Genomic DNA, 16,542 nt, shown 5'->3' with positions numbered 1-16,542 from the left:
CATCAAGAGGCCTCAGGGTGGCATCACACGTTAGCGTTTTAAAATACACTAGCTGGCCCAAAGACATTTACATATTCGTTTGCATACAAACTGTGGCTATTGGCTACTGGGGGCCATCCCTGTGGCTGTTGGCTACTGGGGGCCATCACTTACTATAAAAGGTCCGACACTGTGACTACTGGCTAGTGGGGTTATTACTGTGGGGATCGCTATGACTATTGGCTACTGGGGGTTTAATGGTGGCCACAGTGGGTATCACTGTGAATAATAGCTACTGGGGGTCATCACTATAACTAATAGCTACTGGGACGAGAACTATTTAAGAATTAGACTTCCATACAGTACAAGTCTGTAATGGTCGACTTGAGAGCAGACCTAACAGTGCACTTACCTCTCAGATCTAGGGGTAGGTGGTGTCCTTCCTCATCCAGTAGGATTTCTCCCGGCAGATCCTCACCTAATAAGAAATTTGTAGGACTTTATAGTATATAGATCAGTGCTGGATGTACAGATATAATATACATGTGAGATTATACAGGGATATGGACAATGGTCATAAAGATAAAGCTGAGAACAATCCCAGGAGCCAGAGATTGGACCAGATGAAACCAGTAGATGGATCAGAATTAATCTACACGTACCTAGCAATAGGTAGAGGCCAGAAATTATATCAACAATCTGTAGAAAACCTAATACTGATGGATTTATATAGAAGTTTCTGGACCTCACAAACCCCTGTCCCCCTCCGCCCCAAGTATAAACCACCTACATATAAATGGCAGGAACACAGAATGACTTGGAGGAGTTAAAGCAGCTCAATATAATATAATAAGAGTTTTCTATAGGAAACAAGATTCCCCTTGAAGAACCATTTTGCCTCATGGCTACACTAAGCATGGTGTGGAGCTTCCCTGACTGAGATGAGTATAAAGGTTTGTTACGGGCAGAAAGCAACAAATAAAGGGTCATTTGGGACACTAAACCACCGGTCCATAATTATCAGTAGATGGTTTAGTGTCCCAAATGGCCCTGACAGTAGTTACTACTGATGAGTGGAGAAGTCACTGCCTGCTAATGTATAGGGACCAGACACCTTCCAGGGGTGTGCAGGGAGTGGATGGACAAACTGCAGTAATAGTCACTTACAGCTTTTCATCAGGAGTCTGTTTGTGTACACTAGGACCCAGGGGACAACAACAGCCAAGAGGAGGAAGCAGGACAACGTGAGAGGACAACAACAGCCAAGAGGAGGAAGCAGGACAACGTGAGAGGACAACAACAGCCAAGAGGAGGAAGCAGGACAACGTGAGAGGACAACACCAGCCAAGAGGAGGAAGCAGGGCAACGTGAGGGGACAACAACAGCCAAGAGGAGGAAGCAGAGCACTGTGAGAGAGACAACAACAGCCAAGAGCAGGAAGCAGGGCAACGTGAAAGAGACAACAACAGCCAAGAGGAGGAAGCAGAGCACTGTGAGAGAGACAACAACAGCCAAGAGCAGGAAGCAGGGCAACGTGAGAGGACAACAACAGCCAAGAGGAGGAAGCAGGGCAACGTGAGGGGACAACACCAGCCAAGAGGAGGAAGCAGGGCAACGTGAGAGGACAACACCAGCCAAGAGGAGGAAGCAGGGCAACGTGAGGGGACAACACCAGCCAAGAGGAGGAAGCAGGGCAACGTGAGGGGACAACACCAGCCAAGAGGAGGAAGCAGGGCAACGTGAGGGGACAACAACAGCCAAGAGGAGGAAGCAGGGCAACGTGAGAGGACAACACCAGCCAAGAGGAGGAAGCAGGGCAACGTGAGAGGACAACACCAGCCAAGAGGAGGAAGCAGGACAACGTGAGAGGACAACAACAGCCAAGAGGAGGAAGCAGGACAACGTGAGAGAGACAACACCAGCCAAGAGGAGGAAGCAGGACAACGTGAGAGGACAACAGCCAAGAGGAGGAAGCAGGACAACGTGAGAGGACAACAGCCAAGAGGAGGAAGCAGGACAACGTGAGAGAGACAACACCAGCCAAGAGGAGGAAGCAGGACAACGTGAGAGGACAACAGCCAAGAGGAGGAAGCAGGACAACGTGAGAGGACAACAGCCAAGAGGAGGAAGCAGGACAACGTGAGAGAGACAACAACAGCTAAGAGGAGGAAGCAGGGCAACGTGAGAGGACAACAACAACCAATAGGATGAAGCAGGAAAACGTGAGAGGACAACAACAGCCAAGAGGAGGGAGCAGAGCAACGTGAGAGAGACAACAACAGCCAAGAGGAGGAAGCAGGGCAACATGAGAGAGACAACAACAGCCAAGAGGAGGAAGCAGGGCAACGTGAGAGAGACAACAACAGCCAAGAGGAGGAAGCAGGGCAACGTGAGAGGACAACACCAGCCAAGAGGAGGAAGCAGGGCAACGAGAGAGAGACGACAACAGCCAAGAGGAGGAAGCAGGACAACATGAGAGGACAACAACAGCCAAGAGGAGGAAGCAGGGCAACGTGAGAGGACAACAACAACAGCCAAGAGGAGGAAGCAGGGCAACGTGAAAGGACAACAACAGCCAAGAGGAGGAAGCAGGGCAACGTGAGAGGACAACAACATCCAAGAGGAGGAAGCAGAGCAACGTGAGAGGACAACAACAGCCAAGAGGAGGAAGCAGGACAACGTGAGAGAGACAACAACAGCCAAGAGGAGGAAGCAGGACAACATGAGAGGACAACAACAGCCAAGAGGAGGAAGAAGAGTAACATGAGAGGACAACAACAGCCAAGAGGAGGAAGAAGAGTAACGTGAGAGGACAACAACATCCAAGAGGAGGAAGCAGGGCAACGTGAGAGGACAACAACATCCAAGAGGAGGAAGCAGAGCAACGTGAGAGGACAACAACATCCAAGAGGAGGAAGCAGAGCAACGTGAGAGGACAACAACAGCCAAGAGGAGGAAGCAGGGCAACGTGAGATGACAACACCAGCCAAGAGGAGGAAGCAGGGCAACGTGAGAGGACAACAACAGCCAAGAGGAGGAAGCAGGACAACGTGAGGGGACAACACCAGCCAAGAGGAGGAAGCAGGGCAACGTGAGAGGACAACAACAGCCAAGAGGAGGAAGCAGGACAACGTGAGAGGACAACAACAGCCAAGAGGAGGAAGCAGGACAACGTGAGAGAGACAACACCAGCCAAGAGGAGGAAGCAGGACAACGTGAGAGGACAACAGCCAAGAGGAGGAAGCAGGACAACGTGAGAGGACAACAGCCAAGAGGAGGAAGCAGGACAACGTGAGAGAGACAACACCAGCCAAGAGGAGGAAGCAGGACAACGTGAGAGGACAACAGCCAAGAGGAGGAAGCAGGACAACGTGAGAGGACAACAGCCAAGAGGAGGAAGCAGGACAACGTGAGAGAGACAACAACAGCCAAGAGGAGGAAGCAGGGCAACGTGAGAGGACAACAACAACCAATAGGATGAAGCAGGAAAACGTGAGAGGACAACAACAGCCAAGAGGAGGGAGCAGAGCAACGTGAGAGAGACAACAACAGCCAAGAGGAGGAAGCAGAGCAACGTGAGAGGACAACAACAGCCAAGAGGAGGAAGCAGGACAACGTGAGAGAGACAACAACAGCCAAGAGGAGGAAGCAGGACAACATGAGAGGACAACAACAGCCAAGAGGAGGAAGAAGAGTAACATGAGAGGACAACAACAGCCAAGAGGAGGAAGAAGAGTAACGTGAGAGGACAACAACATCCAAGAGGAGGAAGCAGGGCAACGTGAGAGGACAACAACATCCAAGAGGAGGAAGCAGAGCAACGTGAGAGGACAACAACATCCAAGAGGAGGAAGCAGAGCAACGTGAGAGGACAACAACAGCCAAGAGGAGGAAGCAGGGCAACGTGAGATGACAACACCAGCCAAGAGGAGGAAGCAGGGCAACGTGAGAGGACAACAACAGCCAAGAGGAGGAAGCAGGACAACGTGAGGGGACAACACCAGCCAAGAGGAGGAAGCAGGGCAACGTGAGAGGACAACAACAGCCAAGAGGAGGAAGCAGGACAACGTGAGAGGACAACACCAGCCAAGAGGAGGAAGCAGGGCAACGTGAGAGGACAACAACATCCAAGAGGAGGAAGCAGAGCAACGTGAGAGGACAACAACACCCAAGAGGAGGAAGCAGGACAACGTGAGAGAGACAACAACAGCCAAGAGGAGGAAGCAGGACAACATGAGAGGACAACAACAGCCAAGAGGAGGAAGAAGAGTAACATGAGAGGACAACAACAGCCAAGAGGAGGAAGAAGAGTAACGTGAGAGGACAACAACATCCAAGAGGAGGAAGCAGGGCAACGTGAGAGGACAACAACATCCAAGAGGAGGAAGCAGAGCAACGTGAGAGGACAACAACATCCAAGAGGAGGAAGCAGAGCAACGTGAGAGGACAACAACAGCCAAGAGGAGGAAGCAGGGCAACGTGAGATGACAACACCAGCCAAGAGGAGGAAGCAGGGCAACGTGAGGGGACAACACCAGCCAAGAGCAGGAAGCAGGGCAACGTGAGGGGTCAACACCAGCCAAGAGGAGGAAGCAGGGCAACGTGAGAGAGACAACAACAGCCAAGAGGAGGAAGCAGGGCAATGTGAGAGAGACAACAACAGCCAAGTGGAGGAAGCAGGGCAACGAGAGAGAGACGACAACAGCCAAGAGGAGGAAGCAGGGAAACGTGAGAGAACAACAACAGCCAAGAGGAGGAAGCAGGGAAACGTGAAAGGACAACAACAGCAAAGATGAGTAGTTGCCCACCAGTCCCGGCAGCTCTTTTTTCGGGAAAGACAATTAAGCAGAGTGGCCACCGTGCTTCTACAGCTGCTTGACTCCCTGCAAATGCAAGCTTCGCTTTCCCTAAAGCCTACCCATCCTACCGCCTTGCTTCAACAGCTGCCTGACTCGAAGCAGTTTCAAGCCCGGCTTCCATGTCGGCCTCACTTGGCTCCGGTGTTCGAAAAGCTACCAGAGTTTCTGGCTCTCCCAGAAGCCGCTCCAGAGTCTCCGGCTCTCCCAGAAGCCGCTCCAGAGTCTCCGGCTCTCCCAGAAGCCGCTCCAGAGTCTCCGGCTCTCCCAGAAGCCGCTCCAGAGTCTCCGGCTCTCCCAGAAGCCGCTCCAGAGTCTCCGGCTCCCCCAGAAGCCGCTCCAGAGTCTCCGGCTCTCCCAGAAGCCGCTCCAGAGTCTCCGGCCTTCCGAGAAGCCGCTCCAGTGTGCCAAGTGCCGCTCCACTCTCCAATGTGCCAAGACCGGCTCCGACCTCTGCAACTCTCCAAAGCTGTCTCTGCTTTCCAAGAACTGCTCCTGCCTCCGCAGCCTCCCAGTGCTGCTCCGGTCTTCCAAGAGCCATTTCAGCCTCCGGCCTTACTGCTTGTTGAGGACTCTTTGCAAGTTATCCATCCATTGGCCAAAAGACTCTCCAGACGTCTCCAGTGTATCCTCGGCTTGTTCCCTGCCAGGTCCAAGCACCTTATCGAGGTTTGTCCTGTTTCTGCTTTCCTCCTCAGGTGTCCCGTCACCAAGATGAATTGGAGGAGACGCAAGAAGAGGCAACTGAAGTGAAAGCCTCCTGTGTGTATCCCAAGGTCCCGTTTCCTGTGCGTTTCCAGATGCCTCCTGTGGTCCGTGTCCTGTGGTCCGTAGCCTGTGGTCCGTAGCCTGTGGTCCGGCATTGGGAAACACGGGGTTACACCTGTTTAACCTGTTAAATGCTGTGGTCAGCGCATTTAACATGCCTCTTAGGGTCTTTCCCCCCCGATCGCCCCCCGAATAGTTTTTGGTGGGCGCTGATCGTTGCCATGGCAGTGCGGGGGTCCGATCTGGTCCCCAGCACAGCCTGCAGGCACTGCCAGCAAGATGGCGTCATCTTAAAGGCACAGTGTCAGCCTATGCATGTGCACAGGCTGACACTGCTAATACCCTGCAATACATTAGTAGTACCATGAACAAGCAATCAGATGATTGCTTGTTCATGTCCCAGGGTGGAAGTAGTAAAAAAAGTAAAAAAAATAATGTTTTTCAATAAAAAAAATAAAGTAATAAATCAATAAAAATGCCCATAAGCCCCATAACATATAAAGAGACATATAACCCAAAAAAAGTCAAAATCATAACAAAAGCCCCACATATATAGTATCACCGCGTCCGTAACAACCCGTAGAATAAAAGTAAATTATTATTGAACCCTTTTGATTAAAAAAAAATGCTAAAATCCCTCCAAAATTTATGATTTTTACCTATTCAATCCCACAAAAAATGCAATAAAAAGTGATCAAAAAAACATATGTACTTCAGAATGATACAGTTGAAAAGTACAACAAAAAACAAGCCATCAACCAGCTCCATAGCCAAAAAATTAAAAATGTTATGCCACTTGGAAGACGGCAATGCAAAAATTATAACTTTTTCCCCACATTAGGGTTTTATTTGACAAATTTAGTAAAATGTAAGAAAAAATATTCATGTTTGGTATCCCCGTAATCGTAATGACCCATAGAATAAAGATAATATGATTATTAGTCTATACAGTGAACACAAAAAAAAAAAAAAAAAGGAAAAAATCCAGTACAGAATTGAGGGGGGTCTCTGCACTCGGGAGAAACTGCAGAACAAATTGTATGGTGGGTTTTGTATTTTTATCTTTTGGAAATGTGTAAATTTTAGGGCTAAATGAGCGTATAACCGACAAAATTTTACCATTCTAAATTTCACCTTCATTTTGATGTAATTACTATGAAGATCTCAAGGGGTTAACAATCTTCCTAAAAGCTGTTTCTGATAGTTTGAGGGGGGCAGATTTGAAAATGGGTTGATTATATAGGGGGAGTTTTGATGTTAAATATGTAAAATTTCATTCAAATCAGTATTTATCCGCAAAAGAGTAAATTCTGAAAATACGGAAAATCGCTATTCGATTTGTAGCCGCGTGACATCAAAATAAATTATCCAGACATTTCAAAAATTATGAAAATGTAAAGTAGATAGATGTTTTGTGTAAGAGCGAACCATTGGTTCACATTAGGAATCCTACTACTTCCCCATTCTCGAACTATAAGGACCTTCGCTATTGTCATGAGCTTTAATACCAATAGCCTCTCTTTTTGCTTCACTTTATCGCTAATCCCAAACAGTCCCATAACTGCCACACTAATCGAAGGGGTCAGTGGCCGCTCTAAAATTTTATTTATCTGCCGGTATAAACCATCCCAGAAACCTTTAAGTCTGGGGCACGCCCAGATTGTATGAAGAAAGTCGGCCTCCTCTATTCCACATTTGAAACATTTAGATGAACTCTTCACTTTCATCTTGTACAGCACATCTGGAGAGTAGTATAGTCTATACAATACCTTTGTCTGGATAACTCTGATTTTCACTAATAGATCCTACCTTCACATTCCTATAAACCCCCTCCCACTCATGCCGTGTTATCTGTCCTATCTCCTTTTCCCAGTGCTCTTGTGACTTATGTTTAACCCCTAAGAACATACCTTTAATCAATAATCTATAAACCCCAGCAACCAAACCCTTTTCCTTTTTAGTGTTTTTAATAAAGTCTATACATGGATGTGACTCTAATTCTATACTTCTATGCCTCCTTATTGCTATAATTGCATGTGCTAACTGTGAATATCTCAAAAAGTCTCCATTATTCAAACCCACTTTTTTTTTAAGTGAAGAAAAACTTACCACTACCCCTTTATCCAGTATCTGAGAAAAAAGGCGCACCCCTCTATTTTCCCAGAAAATGGGATCTGGGAGGTTCCCAATCTCTGGAAAGATGGGATTATGCCACAAAGGAGTATCTTCTATAATACCATCCATATGAATTATTTTCTTCACCTGACTCCATCCTTTATGAACGGCCTCCATACTTGTATTTAAATTCTTCTTTTTCTCCACTTCCCCCCTCTCCAGTGCTTCGTACACAGTAGGAGCTTTCCCATCTTCCATTATCCAACTTTTCACTGGTTCGTCCCTGTCCTTCCATCCTACTATACGGGACATCTGGGCCGCAAGGAAATAGCCCTGCAGAAAGGGTATCCCAACCCCCCTTCTCCTGAGGGTCTGTATAAGTAACTAATTTTGATTCTAGCTCTCTTCCTCCCCCAAATTAATTAATTAAGGAGAGCTTCCATTGCTTTAAAGAAAGAATTATCAATCCAGATTGGCCACGATGTCAAAAAAAACAAAATTTGTGCTAGCAGGACCATTTTTATATCTATCTATCCGCAAAGGAGAGAGGTAGTTTATCCCAGGTATGAACCCTACTTCTAACTGAGTTGACTAGAGGTTTCAGATTTAATAGTTCATATTCTTGCACGGTGGCTGAGTGAGTAGCACTTCTGCCTTGCAGCGCTGGGGTCCTGGGTTCGAATCCCACTCAGGTCAACATCTGCAAAGAGTTTGTATGTTCTCTCCGTGTTTGCGTGAGTACTCCGGTTTCCTCCCACACTCCAAAACATACTGTTAGGTTGTTTAGATTGTGAGCCCCATGGGGACAGGGACCAATTTGACAAGCTCTGTGCAGCACTGCGTAATCTGTGTGCGCTATATAAAGAATTATTATTATTATTACTTTTGCTGAGATTACGGTCCCGAGATATTTCAGCGATTCCTGGCTGTTCATTTTAATTCCAGATTCTAGCTCTACTATCTTGTTCCCATCCAGTGGCATCAGACCTGACTTACTCCAGTTAATCTCTAAACCTGAAAATTGACCAAATTCTGTCACTGTGCTTACTGCATTGGGTACCGAGACAAACAATCTGTTCAGACAGTCGCTCACTTTCCTGCCTGGGACAAACCCCCTCTGGTCCTCGTGAATAATACTGGCAATTACCTTCTTAAGTCGTCTGGCCAACGTCTTTGCTATGATTTTAGCGTCGGTATTAATCAGTGAAATGGGTCTGAATGATCCTGGGTCCAGTGGGTCCTTGACTTTTTTTGGGATAAGAATGATGATAGCTTCGGACATTGAGTCAGTCACTTTCCCTCTTCTATAAATTTCTTGCATTGTAGTTAACAACATTGGGGCCAGTACTTCTTTTAATCTCCTGTATAAACCGAAGGGAAGGCCATCCTGGCCTGGGGCAGAGTCGCCGCTACAGGAGTCAATTGTCTCCTCCAGCTCCTTCAACGTAATCGGGGAGTTCAGCGCTTCTACCTGATTTCCAGACAAGCGCGGAAAGTTAATATCCTGCAGGTATCTTTTAATATCTCCCGTTTGATTTTTATCCCCAACAGACTCATAAAGGTGTTGATAAAAGCGTTTACATTCCTGCTGTATCTTGTGTTGCTCTCTGCATATTTGTCCTCTATGCCCTCGGATAACTGAAATGTTCTTATTTCCTTGTTTATTGTTCTTGATCATATTAGCTAAAAGTTTACCTGATTTCCCCTTTTCCGTGAAGTATCGCTGTCCCGCAAAAAAACAGTTTGTGTTGGGCTTTTTCTATTAAGAAATCTTCATATTTTTCCCTGGCATCCTTATAGGCCCGGGTAAGAATGGTATCTCCGGAGTGTCCCAAATTCTTAGATGTGTCCTCTACCTGCTTTTTTAAATCTGCCTCCTTCCTACTAAAATCTCTTTTTAACATTAATCGCATGTGAAAGCGTAGACTTAATGAATAGTTTCAACATATCCCAAACTGCAAAAGTGCTTGCGGTATTAATGTTCCTGTCCCAAAACTCTCCAATAGCTGTTTTTAAATCCAGATGAGGTTCGAGAACAGTTAGCCAATGGGGGTTTAGTTTGAACTTCCGCCTACTGAATGATGGTTCCCCTATTGTGACTAGGACTGGAGCATGGTCAGAGATCACAATGGGTTCATAGGTCATTCTGGAAGTGTTCCTCAATACCTGCGAATTAGCTAATCCATGATCTATTCTGGACAGGGTATTACAGGATTTAATGTGACAAGAAAAGGCCCTCTTTTCCCCATATATCCTGTAAACCCATGTCCTGACAAAAGTTCCTCAATTTTATCCCCTCATTAGGGTTTGTTTTTGTTACCCCCAATAGGTTAAAGCGATCAAGATGAGGAACAAAGACCATGCTCGGGTCTCCCATGATCAGGATTCTGGTACAACTTTTATCCTCAATAAAGCGGGCAAATTCTGACAGAACCCTTAACGATGAGGGGGGGGGGGGATTAACATAAATGCAAGAACATACTCAATTCCGTTCAAAAGACAGTAAAAATATAAACCTGCCATCAGATTTTTTATCAATTAATTTGAAGTCTATACTGAAGTGGTTTAGAACCGAGACACCTTTTGAGTAATTACCCCCGTATGAGTGGAATTCCCATACAGCCCATCTATTTTATATTCTACATCCTGTTAGGATCAGTGGATCCTCTAGACCACCGTGGGAGATGGAACTAGCCAACACCCGGGACCGGAGCCCAGTGACACCTGGTATTCACCAGAGCCCGCCGCAAAGTGGATTGGACTTGCTGCGGCAGGATACCACTAGGTCGTTCCCAGGTGTGACTAGCCCACGGTGGCAGCCGAGGTCGAGGTACCTTAGCGGATGACAATCTCGTAGTCAGGTCCAGGCACAGGGTCAGGGCAGGCGGCAGAGATGCAACGTCAAGTCCAAGTCCGGGGTCAGCAACAGGAGGTCCAGGCAGGTGGGAACGGGAACACAGGCACACGGAACACAACAACACGGAGGTACTAGGTAACACGGCAACACAGGACTCAGGAGCGGGTACACACAGGAACGCAGGAATACACAGGAACGCAGGAATACTCGCTTGGAAGGTTTCTCTAAGGCAATGAGGCACAAAGATCCGGCAGGGGACACAGGAAGAGGCAGGATTCTTAAAGGTGGTGTTCAGCCAGTGCACCAATTAGCGGTGCGCTGCCCTTTAAATTTTCTGCAGGAGCCGCGCGCGCGCCCTAGGAGGCGGGGACGCGCGCACACGGCAGTCCGGGGAAGAGCAGGAGCCGGGAGAGGTGAGTGAGGAGACCGGGCTGCAGCGGGGGCACACGGAGAGCACGGATGAGCCCACGATCCGAGACAGGGATCGCGGGAGCACCCGTGACACATCCTAATTATGGGGTTAAGTGGGTTTCTAGCAATACTACCACAGCTGGCAAATGTTTATTTATTACATCAAATATTGCACATCTTCTTTTCCTATCGCTCAGGCCCCTAATGTTCCAACAAAGAACTCTTATTGCCTTCTCCATTCAGATAGGGAGAAGAAAGAAAAAAGAAAGAAAGAAAGAGGAAATAAAAAAAAAAAACTTGCCGGTATACCCTCCCCCCCACCCCACCCCCCCTTACCCAAACTTGATCCACTTGATTACAGCCTGTTTTTCACCATCTTATAACTTGCCCTCAATTTCTGTGTCTCCCTCTTCACTACCAAATACTTTCAATAACCACTTCTGTATGTTAGTGGCCATATTCCCTTCACAAGGCTCCTCTGGATACCCAATTATTCTTATATTGGCCCTCCTTGACCGATTCTCCTGATCTAACAGCTTTTCTTTCAACTGTGCATTTTCTTCCCTTAGTTCTTTCATGCCTTTCTGGATTGATTTAATATCTTCCTGAGTTTTCCTGACGCTCTTTTCCATTCCCTTAAACTTATCCCTCAATGAATTCAAATCATCCCTCATTATCGCAATGTCAGAGCTAATACAGCCAACCTCCTTTTTTAGCTCAGCTACTGATGACTTAGTTTCTTGAACCGTGTCAAGGATCTAAGCCAGAATGTCTTCGTTTGTGGGATTAAGATCTTCACCAGCTAGGGAATTAGACCCTGTGTTATTGGAAGCTGAGGGAGGCAAATCCTCCTTGCTAATTTGTTTTGTTTTAGTTGGGGAGGCCTTCCACATTTTATCTAACCCTCCTGACTTTCTTTCTGTCTTTTTTGGAGGCATGATGAAGTAAAGTAACCTACACCCGACAATGACAGACAAACAATACGGTAAAACCAGATTAAGTTCTACAACCTAAAACTTAGTGAATAAGCCTTAAGCAAAGTGTTAGTAAGTATTGTGTTTTAAGTCAGTTAGTTATTATCCTATTGTTAAGCCAGCAATTGAATAAACTAGATCAGTGATGGCTAACCTATGGCACGGGTGCCATAGGTGGCACTCAGAGCCCTTTCTGTGGGCACTCAGGCCATCACCAGAGATGATTCCAGGTATCTTCCTGCAGTCCCAGACAGCCCAGGACTTGCTGTGCACAGAGCTATTTTAAAGTGACGGCTCTACCTGGGACTATTTTCTGCTTTATTGGTGTCCTCAGGTGCTGGTATCAATAAAACAGTGACAGAGAAGGGAGTATAAATCACAAATTACATTTCTGTGTTGGCACTTTGCGATAAATAAGCGGCTCTTTGTTGTAGTTTGGGCACTCGGCCTCTTAAAGGTTTGCAATCACTGAACTAGATTAACGCAAGGCGCACAGAGAGCAAAATACAGATATAAAATACAGTAATGCCAAAATCGCCACAGGCTTATAATTACTTCAACGCAAATTTAACTAGGGTTGCTCAATAGTATGACTTAGAAAAAGAATGTTACTGGAGCAAACCCGAAAATCCAGACCAGACTTAAGTTAGGAGTTGGTTAGAAAAACAAGCAATAGAAGCATCATTAGGAGCCCTGGCGAGGTTGCCCAACTACAGAAACCACATCGGCATATCAGACTTTGCCCTATAGTCCCATATGAAAGATATGAACACATCCATATTGATAAATGTGGAACTGGAGGGAAATGGGCTGAGATCTGGAGTCATTGGAAATAGTTTTTTCCCCCATTGTTGAGGATGTGTTTCTGGGAGGAGGGAGAGGAAAAGAAGAGAAAGGGGAAAAAAAGAAGAAGAGAAAAAAGAATAAAAATTGTGTTTTATCTGGAGACCTGATGGCAGATCTCCACCATTGTGTTTCAGGTTAGGACGAACTATGTCTAGCAGTATGTGGTACACACCCTGGTTATATGAATTTTGTTAAACTGTTATATGTGTGAACACTGTTAAATTGCAATGTCTGACTACTATTTTTGTAATGTACATTCTTTGTTAAAAAAGCAATAAAAAATTTTTATAATGAAAAAAAAAAAAAAAGTAGAGATATGGGAAATGTTATTCAGCAACTTATTTAGGTGATAAATCTATCTGCCTGGAAATGTAAGGATTTCGAATTTAAAAAAACATTTACCACTAAAATGAAGTACAACATGTGGGGAAAAAACAATCTAATAATCGCTTTGATAAGTAACAGTTTTCAAAAGTTATAACCATATAAAGCGACGCAGGTCAGAATCCAAAAAATGTGGGTGAGCCTTAAGCTGTAAAATGGCTGCGTCCTTAAGGGGTTAATAAAACAAAAAGAAACAACATTAAACAAAAACATACAAAAACAAACTCTGTAGTGCGGCTGCTAGACCACGTCCATAATTTCCAACGAATATGGGGTACTAGTTTAAAATTCTCAATGAATTCTTTTTCCCATTATTTTGCTACGCCATCCCTCCAGTTCTTACATTCTCAATATTAAGTAGCCTGTAGTGCTCTTAATTGTATAAGGTTATTGCTCTGTGAGATAAGAGTGTTAGTCCTTTGTATATTACACGTTGCTCCATCTGTACATTTATACACTGCGGAGAATGACTGATCCAGTGCAGGGATCTGTATTACTGAGGTCATTGTACATGATGAGCCCCGGATATGATGAGTGACACATGTCATACACAATGTTACCTCTGTAGATGAGCTCCTCCAGTACAGCGGCCAGGACCGGGGAACCATGATCCTTCCGTAATGCATGGAGACTGACCCACAATGTTATCACAGCTTCTGCTCCTCTACAGAAAATCTCCTGGAGGAAATACCGGGCCAAGGTTTTTCTATTACGTCCTAGATACCTGTATTTCTAGAACACAAGAAAGGTCAGACATAAGGGTCATTATACAAGGAGACTGAATACAAAGGGTTAATATACACAGATACTTAATGTCTTCTCTATAATGTGCTGGTCCAGAGGAGAGAAATAGATGGAATAGTTGGGGAGAAAATCCTGATTCCACAAGTAACAATCATAATATTTACCAGAATATAATGACCCCCTTATGTATGTGTGTGGGGCAGGACGGGATAGCTACACTTATAATACTTACACAATATAATCTGCTATATAAGCCATAGGCCCGTAAAAGAAGGTTGTGAGCTTCCCACAAAAATGGCAGCGAGGTCACGGCCCCCACTGAGGTCTATTGTGCGGTCACAGGATAACAGAGGAGACACCTGTATATAACACCTGATAACACAGGGGGCACCTGTATATAACACAGGAGACACCTGTATATAACACCTGATAACACAGGGGACACCTGTATATAACACCTGATAACACAGGAGACACCTGTATATAACACCTGATAACACAGGGGACACCTGTATATAACACCTGATAACACAGGGGACACCTGCATAAAACACCTAATAACACAGGGGACACCTGCATAAAACACCTAATAACACAGGGGACACCTGTATATAACACCTGATGACACAGGGGACACCTGTATATAAGACCTGATAACACAGGGGACACCTGTATATAACACCTGATAACACAGAGGACACCTGTATATAACACCTGATAACACAGGAGACACCTGCATAAAACACCTAATAACACAGGGGACACCTGTATATAACACCTGATAACACAGGGGACACCTGTATATAACACCTGATAACACAGAGGACACCTGTATATAACACCTGATAACACAGGGGACACCTGTATATAACACCTGATAACACAGGGGACACCTGTATATAACACCTGATAACACAGGGGACACCTGTATATAACACCTGATAACACAGGGGACACCTGTATATAAGACCTGATAACACAGGGGACACCTGTATATAACACCTGATAACACAGGGGACACCTGTATATAACACCTGATAACACAGGGGACACCTGTATATAACACCTGATAACACAGGGGACACCTGTATATAACACCTGATAACACAGGGGACACCTGTATATAACACCGGCACATCTCACCTGCAGATCTGGGATATTTCGGGAGCTCAGCTCACGTAGAAGTGATGGAAGATTCAGGTTCTCCATGATTTGGAGCAGATCCTCCTGGAAATACTCATACGTCATCCTCAGGACATGATGTGGATAGTGACAAAGCTGCTGGTAAAACTTCCGGGTCTCAGCATCTGGAAATGAAGGAGACACAAGGATGAAATCTTCTAGGACATGTAGAGGGATGACAGCAGTGGATATTAGTACAGTAATGTCATTGTGCTGCTAGGGGACTTGTGTAGGAACCTGGAACAGGCCAGGAAAGTCAAATGGGGCAGATTTATCCAGTGTCTGAAAGTCAGAATATTTCTAGTTGCCCATGGCAACCAATCACAATCCCGTTTAAAATATTCATGAGCACTGGTATTTTAAACGGGAGCTGTGATTGGTTGCCATGGGCAACTAGAAATATTCTGACTTTCAGACACTTGATAAATCTGCCCCAATGTCTGGAAGATGCATAGCTCCCAACCATCCCGGTTTGGCCAGGACAGTCACGATTTTTTTACCTCTGCCCCGCGTCACGGGCAACTGTCAGATTGTAACGGATATTCCCTCCAGGTCGCGCACTTGCTGGGGTTGTCCCGGCTCTGTGTCCCGCATAGTAAATACTTTCAAAGCCAGAACCTGGGAGCCTACATCTCCTAGGGTTCCCCAGAGCAGACATCGGGCAGGGAATCCTTTTCAGAGAAGTGTCGGCTTAGCGGAGAGCAGGGACCACGTCATCAGGTCAGATCACCATCTGTCCATATATGGTCTCCAGGGCTTCCCAAATTTATGCCCAGCCCGGGATTCGAACCCCAGACCCTCTGCAATAAGGATAGAAGCTTCTACCCTCAAGGCTATAAACTCAGAGGATGTCAGTGGGAGGATTTTCTGCAACTAAGAGTTTCACTGTTACATTGTGACACACCGATACTTCGAGAGGGATCTTCTCAGAGAATATTATTGAGATTATTATTGAGATGATTATTATTATTAAGATGAATATTGAGAGTAATATTGAGATTATTATAATTTAGATTATTGAGATTATTACTATTGAGATTATTAAGAGATTATTCTAATTATTGAGATGATTATTATTATAATTATTAAGATTCTTGAGATGATTATTATTGAGATTATTAGTACTAACATTATAATAATACTGATGGTCTCCATGATAATAATAAAAATAATAATAATAGTCATCTCAATAATTACAAATGGTAATTTCTGAGAAGATGTATCCTCCCATCAATGACCACTGGGCCAATACCCTAGTGCAGTGATGGTGAACCTTTTGGAGAGAGAGTGCCCAAACTTCAACCAAAAACCCACTTATATGTCGCAAAGTGCCAACATGACAATTTAAGCAGTAACTTATTGTTTTAATCCTATTGGCGGCCTGAGTTCATCAATACAATAGAAAGATGATGGAGAAATTTGGATT

At 45.3% G+C, this 16,542-nt stretch overlaps 1 protein-coding gene across 2 annotated transcripts in view; it reads right to left on the bottom strand.

Annotated features, from left to right (window-relative positions):
- Positions 1–16,542, bottom strand: part of LOC140069215 (NACHT, LRR and PYD domains-containing protein 3-like) — a 76,610-nt gene that overhangs the window by 38,539 nt on the left and 21,529 nt on the right. For both annotated transcript variants that reach the window (XM_072114661.1, XM_072114662.1), the window contains exons 2-4: positions 15,078–15,241; positions 13,751–13,922; positions 392–457 (exon numbers count right to left, since the gene is read on the bottom strand). In XM_072114661.1, the coding sequence (XP_071970762.1) occupies positions 392–457; positions 13,751–13,922; positions 15,078–15,241 (402 nt within the window). The remainder of the gene's footprint in view (positions 1–391; positions 458–13,750; positions 13,923–15,077; positions 15,242–16,542) is intronic.

This window comes from Engystomops pustulosus, chromosome 7, assembly GCF_040894005.1.
Source record: "Engystomops pustulosus chromosome 7, aEngPut4.maternal, whole genome shotgun sequence".
NCBI lineage: Eukaryota > Metazoa > Chordata > Amphibia > Anura > Leptodactylidae > Engystomops > Engystomops pustulosus.
This window is presented reverse-complemented; position numbering and strand designations above follow the sequence as displayed.